The 13,270-nt window shown below is 36.2% G+C and overlaps 1 protein-coding gene and 2 long non-coding RNA genes across 6 annotated transcripts; 2 read left to right on the top strand and 1 right to left on the bottom strand.

The window, feature by feature from the left end:
• The first annotated feature begins 290 nt into the window (after positions 1-290).
• LOC149145763 (uncharacterized) lies at positions 291-740 on the top strand. Its single transcript, XR_016264162.1, has 2 exons — positions 291-421; positions 541-740. It is a non-coding gene; the product is annotated as an uncharacterized LOC149145763 (long non-coding RNA).
• Positions 741-1,036: 296 nt separating this feature from the next.
• On the top strand, positions 1,037-6,372 carry LOC149145762 (peroxisomal OPC-8:0-CoA ligase 1-like). 4 transcript variants are annotated; one of them, XM_089447154.1, is made up of 6 exons: positions 1,037-1,171; positions 1,695-1,865; positions 2,414-2,559; positions 2,638-2,705; positions 5,002-5,104; positions 5,652-6,372. In XM_089447154.1, the coding sequence occupies exons 2-6, from the start codon at positions 1,811-1,813 to the stop codon at positions 5,769-5,771; spliced, it is 492 nt and encodes a 163-aa protein (XP_089303280.1). In that variant the 5' UTR covers positions 1,037-1,171; positions 1,695-1,810; the 3' UTR covers positions 5,772-6,372. The 4 variants fall into 4 exon arrangements, 3 of the variants coding, with proteins under 3 accessions (XP_089303280.1, XP_089303281.1, XP_089303282.1); XM_089447155.1 differs by lacking the exon at positions 5,652-6,372 and adding an exon at positions 5,216-5,617; XR_016264161.1 differs by lacking the exons at positions 1,037-1,171; positions 5,652-6,372 and adding an exon at positions 5,216-5,261 and having other exon boundaries at positions 1,796-1,865; positions 4,566-5,104.
• A 3,805-nt stretch (positions 6,373-10,177) lies between these two features.
• On the bottom strand, positions 10,178-11,711 carry LOC149145761 (uncharacterized). Its single transcript, XR_016264270.1, has 2 exons — positions 10,727-11,711; positions 10,178-10,515 (listed from the first exon to the last, which is right to left on the bottom strand). It is a non-coding gene; the product is annotated as an uncharacterized LOC149145761 (long non-coding RNA).
• Between the last annotated feature and the right edge of the window lie 1,559 nt (positions 11,712-13,270).

Below are 13,270 nucleotides of genomic sequence, written 5' to 3'. Positions count from 1 at the left end.
GCAAAAGAATGAAGAAAGCCCTAATTATGAAACATGCCTAAATTCCTATATACGGCGACTAGAATATCATAAGCGTTATGTTTGTAGCAGATTCATTTTGCCAAAATTGAAATATCATCCCAATCTTTTCTTCTAATGACTATTTATTTTCCTTTTTTAATATGTATACCATGTTTTTATTGCAGTGAGCACATTATCTTTATATTCACTTTGGAATGATACATTATCTTTTTAATCTTTATTGCAGTGGGCACATTATCTCATAGTCATCCTTTTAATCTTTGTTCCATATATTTATTGCAGTGGGCACATTATCCTCATATTCACTTTGACGTGATGATGGACACGCACAGACAAGCTAACTCAGTGTTTCAGTTTTCCTCGGCGTAACTAAGAAGCCTTCAGCGGTGCTACCAAGAAGGTAAGATAATGATACATCGTCGAAATTTTTTATTCTAATGAGTATAACTATATTCCATATCTTTATTATGATGGGCACATTATCCTCATATTCACTTTGGGATGATGATGGACCACCAGGGTTGCAGATTCGAAACCGGTAATTATCTTCACGCCAGCAAATCTGATCAACAAGATTCGTGCAACCCAATTGCCCGTCATTCTCATAGAGGCAGCAAAAACAGAGGAAGGCTCTGGCGGGGACTGTATTTCTACTTTAAACCTCCTCTTGCAGTCTGACGTTAACGGCTTCCCCCCAGTGGACATCGAACAGGAAGACACTGCGACTCTTCTCTACTCGTCCGGAACAACGGGAAAAAACAAGGGAGTCATCTCCACCCATAGAAATCTCATTGCCATGATATCTAGAGCTCTGAACAGAGACGATATGAAGGGAGGGAAAATATTTTTATCCATCGTCCCGCTGTTTCATGTTTTTGGGTTTTTCTATAAACTTTCTCGCATTGCTATTTGGGGTACCATGGTAGTTATGCGCAAATTCGATTTGGCTGAAATGCTTTTGGCCATACAGAAGTACAGAGTGAATATCGTCCCTGTTTCTCCACCCATTCTGGTGGCTTTCAATAAGTCTCCTATTGTTGCCAATTACGATTTGTCTTCGCTTCACCTAATCGCGTGCGGTGGAGCGCCTCTTGGCAGAGACGTCATCGACAATTTCACTGCTCGATTTCCGACCGTTCAAGTTCAACAGGTGCCATACACAGAACATATCTATTTCGCAAATTTAATGGGTTTTTCATGTTTAATTTCCCTAAAATCCGACTAAAATTTATTAAAATTACAAGTTAATTTGTGTAACCCTACATAAATCCGAGTAAAATTTATTGAAATTACAAGTTAACTTGTGTAACCCTGCATAATCGATTGAAGAGCAGAGAGTGCCTGAGAGTGCCGCATAATCTAAATCTAAGAGCAGAGAATGCTGAATGAATCTATATACAATAAAAATAATTTAAATAACACAAATTAAAATAAATTAAAATTCCCCTTTAGATTTTCTTTAGCTTTTTTCAGAGACGCTGGTCTCTGGTCCAACACCAATAACACAAATTAAAATTCCCCTTTAGACTTTTTTCAGCTGGTCTCTGGTCCAACACCAAACCGTCCAAAAAATCGCACACCAGAAAGTCCAATAAATCTTAATTTTGATTTTGATTTGGCATGTATATGTGTTTTAAATAAAACGCTAATGGAAGACAGTTATTATTGGGCAGGGTTATGGATTGACAGAGTCTAACGGGTCAGTATCCTTCACTAAAACAGATGAAGAAAACAGACATTACGGAACAGCAGGATTGCTAAAGTGGTGGACACAGCCTGTGGCAAAGCTATGCCACCTAACCATAAGGGCGAGCTCTGGTTACGGGGACCTACAATCATGAATGGTGTGATCATCTCGTCCTTTCCTGATAGACATGAGATTTTTTAACAAATTTGCAGACCTTTTTATATTTTACTCCATTTTTCCAATTTTTTTGATTTTGAGAGAATGATTTGGATAGCACTCCCATTCACTTGGACCACTATGAACAAAATATTAAACTTCATAAGCAGCAAATTCAGAATTCCATAGCCACAGTGAGAACATGGCTCACTTGGGATGCCCAGTAAGCATGCGGTACCCCAAAGTCAAAATCACATCAAACAATCCACAAGAATGCCATTGAATATCCTTAATTTGTCTTCCCACAAGTGTGTACTTAGTGCTCTTGTGACATTTTAAGTTTGTATGTTCTGTACCCAGAACCATCTTATGAACAGAAATAATATTTCCCGCCAAATGAATCTATGCTTCGAGAAAGTTGTGCATGCAACCCATCCCTTGCTCGCGAACCACAGGTTCTGAGTATGATGCCATAGCACTCTCATCCATATATTGATTTTCCCAGCTTTTGACTAGAAAATATATGAAGTATTTGGCTGTTTCATGCAGGTTATTTTCGTAATGACGAAGCAACTGCATCAACTTTAGACTCAGAAGCATGGCTGAAAACTGGGGATCTATGTTACATTGATGAGGGGGGCTTCCTTTTCATTGTGGACAGAATAAAAGAGTTGATCAAGTACAAAGCATATCAGGTACAAAACATTTCATGGACCATTTTAATTTCAATTCGAAACCCACAATCATAAACTTCCATGGATTTTTTTTCTCAGGTTGCACCGGCAGAGTTAGAGGAGTTGCTCCTCTCAAACCTAGAGATTATTGATGCTGCTGTTATTCTGTGAGTTGCATTTTCTATTTCTTGATATGATATACCTTCCAAGTTCTACAGATAGCTGGATTTACCACCAATTTTTTGCTTTCAATAAGAAATAAATCATCATACTTCCATTAATATAAAAGTAGTTATCCTCATGCTTCTGGTTCTTTTATATATGCCTTTCGCATTTGTTCTTCTAAGAACAGAAGGTACTAAAGTTCAAAATATGATCTCTATGTTGCATCAGTATATAATCTCTATGTTGCATCAGTTTTTTTAACGTGGAAACATTGGCAACGTACTGGTGTCGGGAACGGTTAATTTTTTTTCCAAAATTTACAGAAAAACCGTTGAAGGATAATATTATATAATAATATATATATTTATATAAAGAATTAATTATATAATTTATATAATAATCAAAATTAATATTGAATTAAAATATTTAAATATTAAAATCAATTTAAATATATAAATATATAATTTATATATATATAAATATATTTTTTAGTGTTTTTTCTGAGTCTCTCGCTAATAGCTTATTTGACACATGATTAGTCTTTGAAACAATTTGTGGTTTAAAAATACGAAAGAACAGTTTTATGAGAAAAAGTAAAGCAACTATAATGTTTAAGCATTGACTGCCACATACAATATGGATACACAATCTTGACATCCCACATATCGCCCTTACATCGAGGTGCTACACACTTCCTTAACCCATCAAGAGATTGCTCAAGTTTCTCAATTAAGGATATGGGTGTTAAGGATGTCTTTGGCCTTTCTTCCTGTGAAGGTTTCAATATAGACTCATGTTTTGTGGACAGTTCAACATATTTCTCTACATACTTTGTATTCTCCAACTTCAACTAGAAAAAGTCTTCAAAACTTCCGGAACTTTCCCTAGCTCCCATTACAGCTCCCGCTAAATTCCATACCATTCCAAAACTCAAAAAAAAAAACAAGAACCATTGGAATGGGTTTACCACCTTCGAATACAGGAACCATTGGAATAGACTTCCCACCTCTCGGGAGGGATTCCCATGTAACAGAGTATAATCTTCTATGCTTTCAGTTATACTGGAAAAAGTAAATTTCCCTATAAAAAAACTAACTGTGACTCTTTTGTTTTCCTAGATCATCCAAAAAGAGAGATACAGATAGCAGAACTGTTCTGTCAGGCAAAAAATACAAAAAGAACTGTAGAAATCAGTCATTACCAGGCCATCATATTTAAAGGAGACCGTTTTCAAGTGCCGAATAGATTAACTTTCCCTGCGTACAGAAACATCCCTTTTTTGAGAGGTAGTCTGCCACTTGGTTCTTTTCCCTGTGGATATGAGACATAGATATCCTCTGGAACAACCTCATCATAGTTCTGATGCACTGCATTCACTATGAGACATAGATATCCTCTGGAACGACCTCATCATAGTTCTGATGCGCTGCATCCAGTATGAGACATAGATATCCCCATGAACGACCTCATCATAGTTCTGATGCCCTGCATCCAGTATGAGACGTAGATATCCTCTGGAACGACCTCATCATAGTTCTGATGCACTTCATCCAGTACATTAAGAAGGGCGACCCAAAACTTGTTCTCGGTTGCACTCAGTCAATAATCACTTTTTTGAGTCTGATTAGCTGGATTTACCATTTAGCACTCAGTCAATAATCACTTTTGAGTCTGATTAGCTGGATTTACCATTTAGTGAGCTAATAAATATCTTTTAAGTTTTATTTAGAATTCTAGATTTGCACACAGTGTCTCTGCAACATTAGTTGATGCCTCTATTCGTTTACGCATTGAGCTATAGATAATTGCATACATCTTACTTATTGAAGCAAGCAACTCTGTGTTTTGGGTTTGTATGGTAGGTATCCTGATGATGAAGCAGGTCAAATACCAATGGCATTTATTGTGAGGAAGTCTGACAGCAATCTCTCCGAAGAAGATGTAAAAAAATTTGTTGCAAAACAGGTAAATGAAACACATATTTTGTTTGTTAACTTGCCTCCTCTCAAGCTAAAACTTTGGTTTCTTTTGTTGGAGATCTGTTAATTTCCAAGCGAAAATATCTTCTGAGTGCAGGTTTTGCCATACAAGAGGATACGTCGAGTAGCATTTGTCAATTCAATTCCCAAGTCCCCCACGGGCAAAATCTTTTAAGTTTTATTTAGAATTCTAGATTTGCACACAGTGTCTCTGCAACATTAATTGATGCCTCTATTCGTTTGCGCATTCAGCTATAGATAATTGCATACATCTTACTTATTGAAGCAAGCAACTCTGTGTTTTGGGTTTGTATGGTAGGTATCCTGATGATGAAGCAGGTCAATTACCAATGGCATTTATTGTGAGGAAGTCTGACAGTAATCTCTCCGAAGAAGATGTAAAAAAATTTGCTGCAAAACGGGTAAATGAAACACATATTTTGTTTGTTAACTTTCCTCCTCTCAAGCGAAAACTTTGGTTTCTTTTGTTTTAGATCTGTTAATTTCCAAACGAAAATATCTTCTGAGTGCAGGTTTTGCCATACAAGAGGATACGTCGAGTAGCATTTGTCAATTCAATTCCCAAGTCCCCCACGGGCAAAATCTTTTAAGTTTTATTTAGAATTCTAGATTTGCACACAGTGTCTCTGCAACATTAATTGATGCCTCTATTCGTTTGCGCATTCAGCTATAGATAATTGCATACATCTTACTTATTGAAGCAAGCAACTCTGTGTTTTGGGTTTGTATGGTAGGTATCCTGATGATGAAGCAGGTCAAATACCAATGGCATTTATTGTGAGGAAGTCTGACAGCAATCTCTCCGAAGAAGATGTAAAAAAATTTGTTGCAAAACAGGTAAATGAAACACATATTTTGTTTGTTAACTTGCCTCCTCTCAAGCTAAAACTTTGGTTTCTTTTGTTTTAGATCTGTTAATTTCCAAACGAAAATATCTTCTGAGTGCAGGTTTTGCCATACAAGAGGATACGTCGAGTAGCATTTGTCAATTCAATTCCCAAGTCCCCCACGGGCAAAATCTTAAGAAAAGATTTGATTCATCAGGCTCTGTCCTCCTCCAGATTGTGACTCCCACAGTCCAACCTTTAATCTTTGTGAAGCAATTATGTGGTAGTTTTTTTTATTTGAACAACATTATTTTGATTTAAACAACTAAACATATTTATAATCTCCGTTTACATCAAGTCTTGGATATGTTCATCATTACGTCTAGCATCCTGTTGACAGATGAAAATTGCAACAATTACAAAGGGCATTTCTCAGCTTGGTGTGCAGAACTTATAACATTTTGATCCTACTTGTGGTATTACAATCAAATACTCATGGAAATAGAGAAAGTTATATCTAGAGTTTTTCATTTTAAGAAAATTTGATTTTTATTGTGAGCTCGTGACATTGAGGATTCAAACAGGGCTCTACACTTGTTAGATAACCACCTTCTTTATAGAAAACTAGAAGGTCTTTAGCAAGCACGCTGTGTAACATGGGCACCGTCCAGTGACGAGAGGTGTGCTTCAAATCGAGAGGAAGGATGCTGAGAGCCCATTAGCGAATGTGGTCGTCACAACTATGCCAAGCTGTTTGAACCTTCAATCATGCTCAAAGCACTCTGAAACTAGGTTTGATTGGCAACCCTCAGATGCCAATTTGTTGGAAAGACAGAGGAGTTTAAAGACAAATTAAGACATAAAATACAAGAGTTGTGGTTTTTCTATTGATGACACAAAAAATTGATGATTACAATAAATCCGGTAAAGGATATTTAACCTTTACCAACCAGCTAATCGCCTAAAATATATTGACATGCAACCACACACTCAACTTGTCTATCACTTGACAAGTTGACTCCAGACACTCAACACTCTCTAATTTTAAGTAACTCCTCATGTTGAAATAACTAACAATTGTCCCAAAAGGTACAAAGAGATGCCGGTAGGATTATTAAATTGGAATTATTGAATTTTTCTAGAAAAGTTAATTGGTTTGTGAGAATCTAATTAGACACTCACGTTCTGACTGCGGCTTACCAACGTCATTCATGAACTAGCTGTAACGAAATTTGCAAATTGATAAATGCTTTCTCGTTTTTTCTTCTTTTTTGGATTTCGAGCTGGCAAATGAAATGTAACTCTATGCTTACTAAGTTAATAGATAGACTGTGGCTTGGGAACTCCTCACTGGCTGCTTATGAATTTTGATCATCTTTTAGCTTATAACGCTTTTAGTAACTCTATGCTTACTAAGTTAATAGATAGACTGTGGCTTGGGAACTCCTCACTGGCTGCTTATGAATTTTGATCATCTTTTAGCTTATAACGCTTTTATTCGATCCTAGACTGCTTTTATCATACCCACAATTTGGATTGTTGTTGGATATGCTTTGTTTGAATAGCGCTTTAACCCGCCATTCAGTAGTCTTTGTTCCATGAGACTGATTTGCACTTTAGTAAGAGCGGTAATGAAGGTATTATTGGTGTATAAACTTTAGAATCAGCTTCATAAAAAGGTCAGCAGGTACACCACCTGAGAAACCACAAGCATGGATATGTGGTATTTTTAGTTTATTTTTTCTCTAGACATTTTTCAACCACGAGACGGGAGGACATGTTGTGCATAGTGAAAACCTCCGAAGTGGAAGAAAGCAAGGTGAGGCTAATAACACATGTTGCATTGATTAATTGCAAGGGATGGGTGATAGTTGGCGATATAGATCATGTGCAAGAGGATGCATTGTGTGTTGTTAATTGTTGAAGCTTTAGGAGTTATGCTTGCTGCATTTTGTTGCTTGACATAAAATCTGGGCTTTAGTAAAAGCTCACTTAGTCTAATGTTTTTCATGAACCCAATGTAAGACCAAAATTTGGGCTTGTGCAAGTTTGGAAATTCTGTTTCATTATTCAAAAGAGCAAGTCTCCAAATAGATTAGATGTCGAGAGGCGAGGATTACAATTATTATCTTAAAGATGTTCCATAAAACACCTAAAATGAATAATTGAAATCAAGGTAATATTGTAGGATAAGACTAAGAACATATCCGTTGTTGACTCTAGTGGAACGTTCTTCAGCTCTCTGAATAATAATCAAAATGCAGGGGGAGACGATACGATCACCAGCACCCAACAGACGTACAATTATCAAAGCACTCAAGGTTGCTATTCCAGGCAAGTTAAAGCAATCAACTGAGCACTTGGGATCAAATCCCACAAAGCAATTCTATACCTGCTCTTCAAATTCCTTCAAGCTTTTGAAAGTAAAACCAATGAATTATCAATATAATTTTACAATAATAAAAACAATTAGAAGGCCTTTAGCCAGCTCAAATTGCTCATCTGTTAGGCTTGAACCAACATCTCTTCTAGAGAAATTCAACAATTCTAATTTAATAATCCTATCTGCCTCTCTTTGTACCTTTTGGGACAATTGCTAGTATATTTAACTTTATCCTTTCCTTTTGTTTACTAAATGGCAAAATATATATATATATATATATATATTCAAAACAAAAAATAGGCATCTACCCCTGAATGTGATCACAAAATACTCGAAACAAAGTAGCTCAAATCTGGAGAAAGAGCCCAGAAAACTGGAAACAAAACCCGAAGGGAAACTCTTTAACTCCTCTTCCTCCTTGCCTGAAATTGATTCCTTGATCTGCCTACATAACTCTCTTCTTCTTCATCGATTATCGAGCCGTCCCTCCACGAAACTTACCTTCCAGCAACGTTCAATTCACAAAGCACAATGTTGTAAAGGTATATCTAGATCAAAACAATCATTTCCCCATAATGCTGTAAAGGTATATCTAGACCAAACAACCATTTCCCCATAAACAAAACAATCTGCAGAATGTCTCCCTCTGCACCCAAAGCAGCGAAAAAGCAATATGCAAAAATGTCTCCCTTCATCCAATTGGTTTCAAAAGACCGATCAGAAAAGGAAACTTTGGCACTCTCAACGTAGTGGAGTTATACAAAATATTACAAATAATATAATCTTTTCTTCCATGTCTTAACCAGTAAAAATTAGTACCGTTAAATCAATAAAAATTAGTATCGTTAAATCAATAAAATAGAAGTAGTGGAGATTTGTTTTTAATATCCTAGAGCATTAAAACTCATCGGTGAAAAGATTACTAGACTAGTCGGAGCTAGAAAAAAAACATGTCAACTAATCAAAATAAATAAAAAAAAAGTAAAGTGATGGATCAAATTGAATATCAATAGAACCAATGCAGCTTAACATAACTAATTGGGTAAAGGATAAGAGTCATCCGTACTAAACTTTCCACTTTCCAATGTTTGGTGATTAATCAAATCAAATATCCAGTGGTGGTTAAGATTAAATCAATTATCTAAATTTTTTGATAATTTGTTAAGATATATTCATGTTTTATAGTGGAGTTAAAAGAATATAGTAAAGAAATACCATTTATATTTATTAAATTTTTAAAATATATTAAATCAAAATTTTTAAAATATTTTAAAATTTTTAATTTAAAAATAAATTATAAAAATAATTTTATTATGTTGTGAGAACATTATTGGTTGGTTTAGAAATATGTGTTAAAAACAATTTTTGTTTGGTTAAGAGTTTGTTATTCTGGAACTTCAGGAAACATTTTAATGGACCAAGATCTAGAAGCATTTAGTAAGAATGAAACTCTGCTCTCTTATGTACCACCTAGGTGGTGTGGTTTAATTTCAAGTAACCTGATTTTTTTGGCTAAGAGTTTGTTATTCTGGAACTTCAGGAAACACTTTAATGGACCAAGATCTAGAAGCATTTAGTAAGAATAAAACTCTGCTCTCTTATGTACCACCTCAGTGGTGTGGTTTAATTTCAAATAACATGATTTTTTAATCAAATAACAATGATGAATTAGCTTCCCTTAACTATTCACTGCCAATAACAATTAAAATACTAAAGTATGTTTCATTGAGTATATTCACTTTGTAATCGAGGGAAGGCTCACCAAAATGTCACTTCCAAAAATATTGTTCCATAACCCAGTAATTTTTTATTTAACACCAGTTCCATTAACCAAGTAATTTTTTATTTAACAACAGTTCCATTAAGGACCCCACTGCAGGTGTCAGCAATAATCATTCTTGACCCATACAACGAATGTAAAGCAGTGGCAATTGAAAGATGAAGAAAGTACGTGTGCATGCCAATTTGAATATTTGACATCTCACCAATTGATGTGTCACATGGAGGGTACATCAGAGTCAAATCAAGAGACATTTTCTTGCATTAAATGATACACACGAATAATCTATTGCAATATGGAGAAAGCAATCGCGAAGCATCACAGCCAGAAAGAAAGTCCTTTCCTTAACTCATAACCAACCCACTATCAACCAGATAGTCCAGGCATATTGCCTCCATGCTAAATATACCGGAATATGTAAAACCTTTAACAATCACACCAATTAAATCATGGCGATTCAATGCGTTAACTACTGTTGTGATCATTCTGTGCAAGACAGTGAATCTTCCGAGTTGCATACATCCAGGGCCTGTTACAAAATAAGGTAAGAAATCATGGTTGTTCAATGCGTTAACACTGTTGTGATCTTTGTGTGCAGAACAGTGAATCTTGCAAGTTGCATACATCCACCACCTGTTACAGAATAAGATCAGAAATATTCAGAGTCCAAGCTGTAATTCTTGGAGCTGTGCCTTGGTTAAGTACAGGACCTCACAAGTACGACATAGCTATGACAGAGGACCATGGTGAAAACAATGGAATTAGAGATCCTTAGTAGAAATGTCTGGACATTGGAAAATAGCTATGCATTTCCCTGAGAGCCTTCAGTCCCGATCAATGATAAGGGCAGAGATGAAAACAAAATGTATTAATACCTTATACATATTTCTTATACTTTATGAAAACAATATGAAAGCAATATTTCTTATACCAGAAATGAGACCTGAAACGCAAATACCGATGCATAATGATAGAAATAAAGACAATATACATATTTTGTACTCATACACTTGTAATAATACAGACACAATACCATGTTTGCTCCTTAACATCGTATTGGCAGCTGGGTGTGCAGCTCAAGAGGAGGTATCAGCGATGAATAAGATTTCCCCCAGTGGCAATCTGATCAGAGTTTTTGCATAACAGGGCCAGGTACTTTAGGATATATAGGCATACATAAAGACCTGAGGTTACGGTTAGTCCTTCATTCAGAATCGGATTTTAGCGAGAAACTTGATCTGCCTCTCGGTACCCACCATACCAATACAACTTTCTCTCTGAGGAACCCCAAATTCAAAACCCTGAAAACCCTAGACCAGCTGCAGTTTATAGCAAATCAAATGCAATCACTGAGAAAATATAAAACAAAAATCATCTGACCTCAACAACCGGTAAACCTACAGTAGCGGTCTTCAAGAGCTCAAAATGCCTGTTGCCTCTACAAAGCAAATACTCGATGTGGGTGAAATCCTTTTTACCTACGTACTTTGCATTTTTTCTGAACTCTGCCGATACAATATGCTCTACTCTGCATCGCTCAGGGAAATATTTGGAGCGAGCTGCTCGCAAGAATCCTCTGTATAAACTCAAAACCTACCTTGGCATTCCCGAGAGCCTTTGCACAGGCGCCACCAATGACATAACCTACAGTAGCGGTCTTCAAGAGCTCAAAATGCCTGTTGCCTCTACAGAGCAAATACTCGATGTGGTGAAATCCTTTTTACCTACGTACTTCGCATTTTTCTGAACTCTGCAGATACAATTTGCTCTACTCTGCATCGCTCGGGGAAATCTTTGGATCGGGCTGCTCGCAAGAATCCTCTGTATAAATTCAAAACCTGCCTTTGCATTCCCCAGAGCCTTTGCGCAGGCGCCATCAATGACATATTCTATAAATTATGGTGGCGCAGACAAGAAGTTGTGTAAAACGAACCACCGACCAAGATTTCATTAAAGCCGAGAGAGGAATTGGGATCCCTAATGATTTTTCATTAAATCTTAGCGAGGAAGGAGACAAATACGGGATAATGGTAAAAGAATTGGAAAAAGAAATTAAAATATCTTCTAAAGTGACATAAAAGAATGGGACAAAGGAGTAAAAATATCTTGCAATAGCAGTGAAAATGTCTTGTCATGCCACGGAGTGCACAGCAGAACTCGGAGGTGAAAAGAAGGCAACTCAACTGATATTTGGAAAAAACAGTCACACTTCAAATCAATGGTTGAAAGTGTCTCACCTGATCTAACATGATCTAACAAAGTAAGGTAAAAGTGTTGACGATTTTTGATGGATAGGAAGGTCTATCGACCTAATTACCTTATTACCTTGTTACATATACGATGTATATGTAATTTTACTCCTCATACCGGAATAATTACCTTATTACCTTGTTGCATATACGATCATATATGTAATATTACTCATACCGGAATGTGGCCACGTTATGAACATTACCATCACTTCAGTGCAGATCACTTCGATTCAGTTTTATCATCAATCTATATACCCATTCGTTTAAAGTGATCCGGTGGTTTCAATCCATTTACCCCGAGACCATGGAAACCGGATGCCCATTTTCCTCTATTTCCATTGCGGTGCTTTCATCATGGGCTCTCCGGCTGGTTGGAAATAATAATCCCAATGGTTGCCTTAAACACAATTACAACCATCATGTTTTCCCAGTCAGCCACTGCACAGTGGCGATTTTGTTTACAGGTTAAAGGACAGGGGTGAGAACAGAAGATTAGAGCGGACCAATCCGCAACACATCGGAGAGGTTAAATCATTTAATGAAGTTTAATAAATAGATATGGGCAAACATTCATTTCGTGTTGCTTATTTTGTTTGTCATGTAATTAATGTGAAATTAGTATGTTAGGATAAATATGCAAGTAAAATTCATTTGTAACATTGGCTATGTTGGGCAAGTTAGGGAGCTAGACTCTGTGAGGTAGTGAGGAGAAAATCATGGAAGAAATTTTCGTGGACGCGTGAAAACTAGTTTTACAGAAATTTACTCCGCAACCGAGTGAAGCCTATATCGTAGTAAGTCTTTTGTGTTTTACTTGGAGGAGCAGGTTCCAATTTATTATGCCAATGTATTTTCCAATGTTTTATATTTTGATTAACCCAGTGAAGCCTATATCGTAGTAAGTCTTTTGTGTTTTACTTCAGCGTCTAATTTATCATGCCAATGTATTTTCTAATGTTTTATATTATAATCAAAAGTATGTTATGTTGCGATGTGGTCTTAAGTCTTCATGACTAGATTTATTGCAACCATTTTTATTTTACTTTGTTTTGTAGTGAGTGAACTCTGTGTTTTAATTAAGTCCCTGTGTGGTTGCGATATCCTCGTCGCAATCTAAGATTTACCTTTCCGAAGTTGACTTTCCCTACCATTCGGCAACCGATTTTTGAGTTCCTCTGCCCGTAAATTTATTTTTCTAACATGGTATGAGAGCGGTTTAAACTCTGTTAGTGTAAAAACAAGTGTTTTTACTAACAGTGAAAATTGTTTTTAGGGCAAATTATTTTTTCCTTTGGAGGGAATTTACCAGCATGTAGAAATTTTTA

The sequence above is a fragment of the Pinus tabuliformis genome, chromosome X (genome assembly GCF_031772625.1).
Source record: "Pinus tabuliformis cultivar Carrire ecotype Pingquan chromosome X, CPIR1, whole genome shotgun sequence".
Lineage (NCBI taxonomy): Eukaryota > Viridiplantae > Streptophyta > Pinopsida > Pinales > Pinaceae > Pinus > Pinus tabuliformis.
The sequence above is the reverse complement of the archived record's forward strand: the minus strand, read 5'-3'. Positions and strand labels throughout refer to the sequence as shown.

Coding starts and splice junctions, on each gene's coding strand:
- LOC149145762 (XM_089447154.1), top strand. CDS start 1,811: ATGCCACCTAACCATAAGGGCGAGCTCTGGTTACGGGGACCTACAATC. Junction 1,866..2,413: donor GGGACCTACAATCATGAATG/GTGTGATCATCT, acceptor TGTTTCATGCAG/GTTATTTTCGTAATGACGAA. Junction 2,706..5,001: donor ATTGATGCTGCTGTTATTCT/GTGAGTTGCATT, acceptor TTTGTATGGTAG/GTATCCTGATGATGAAGCAG.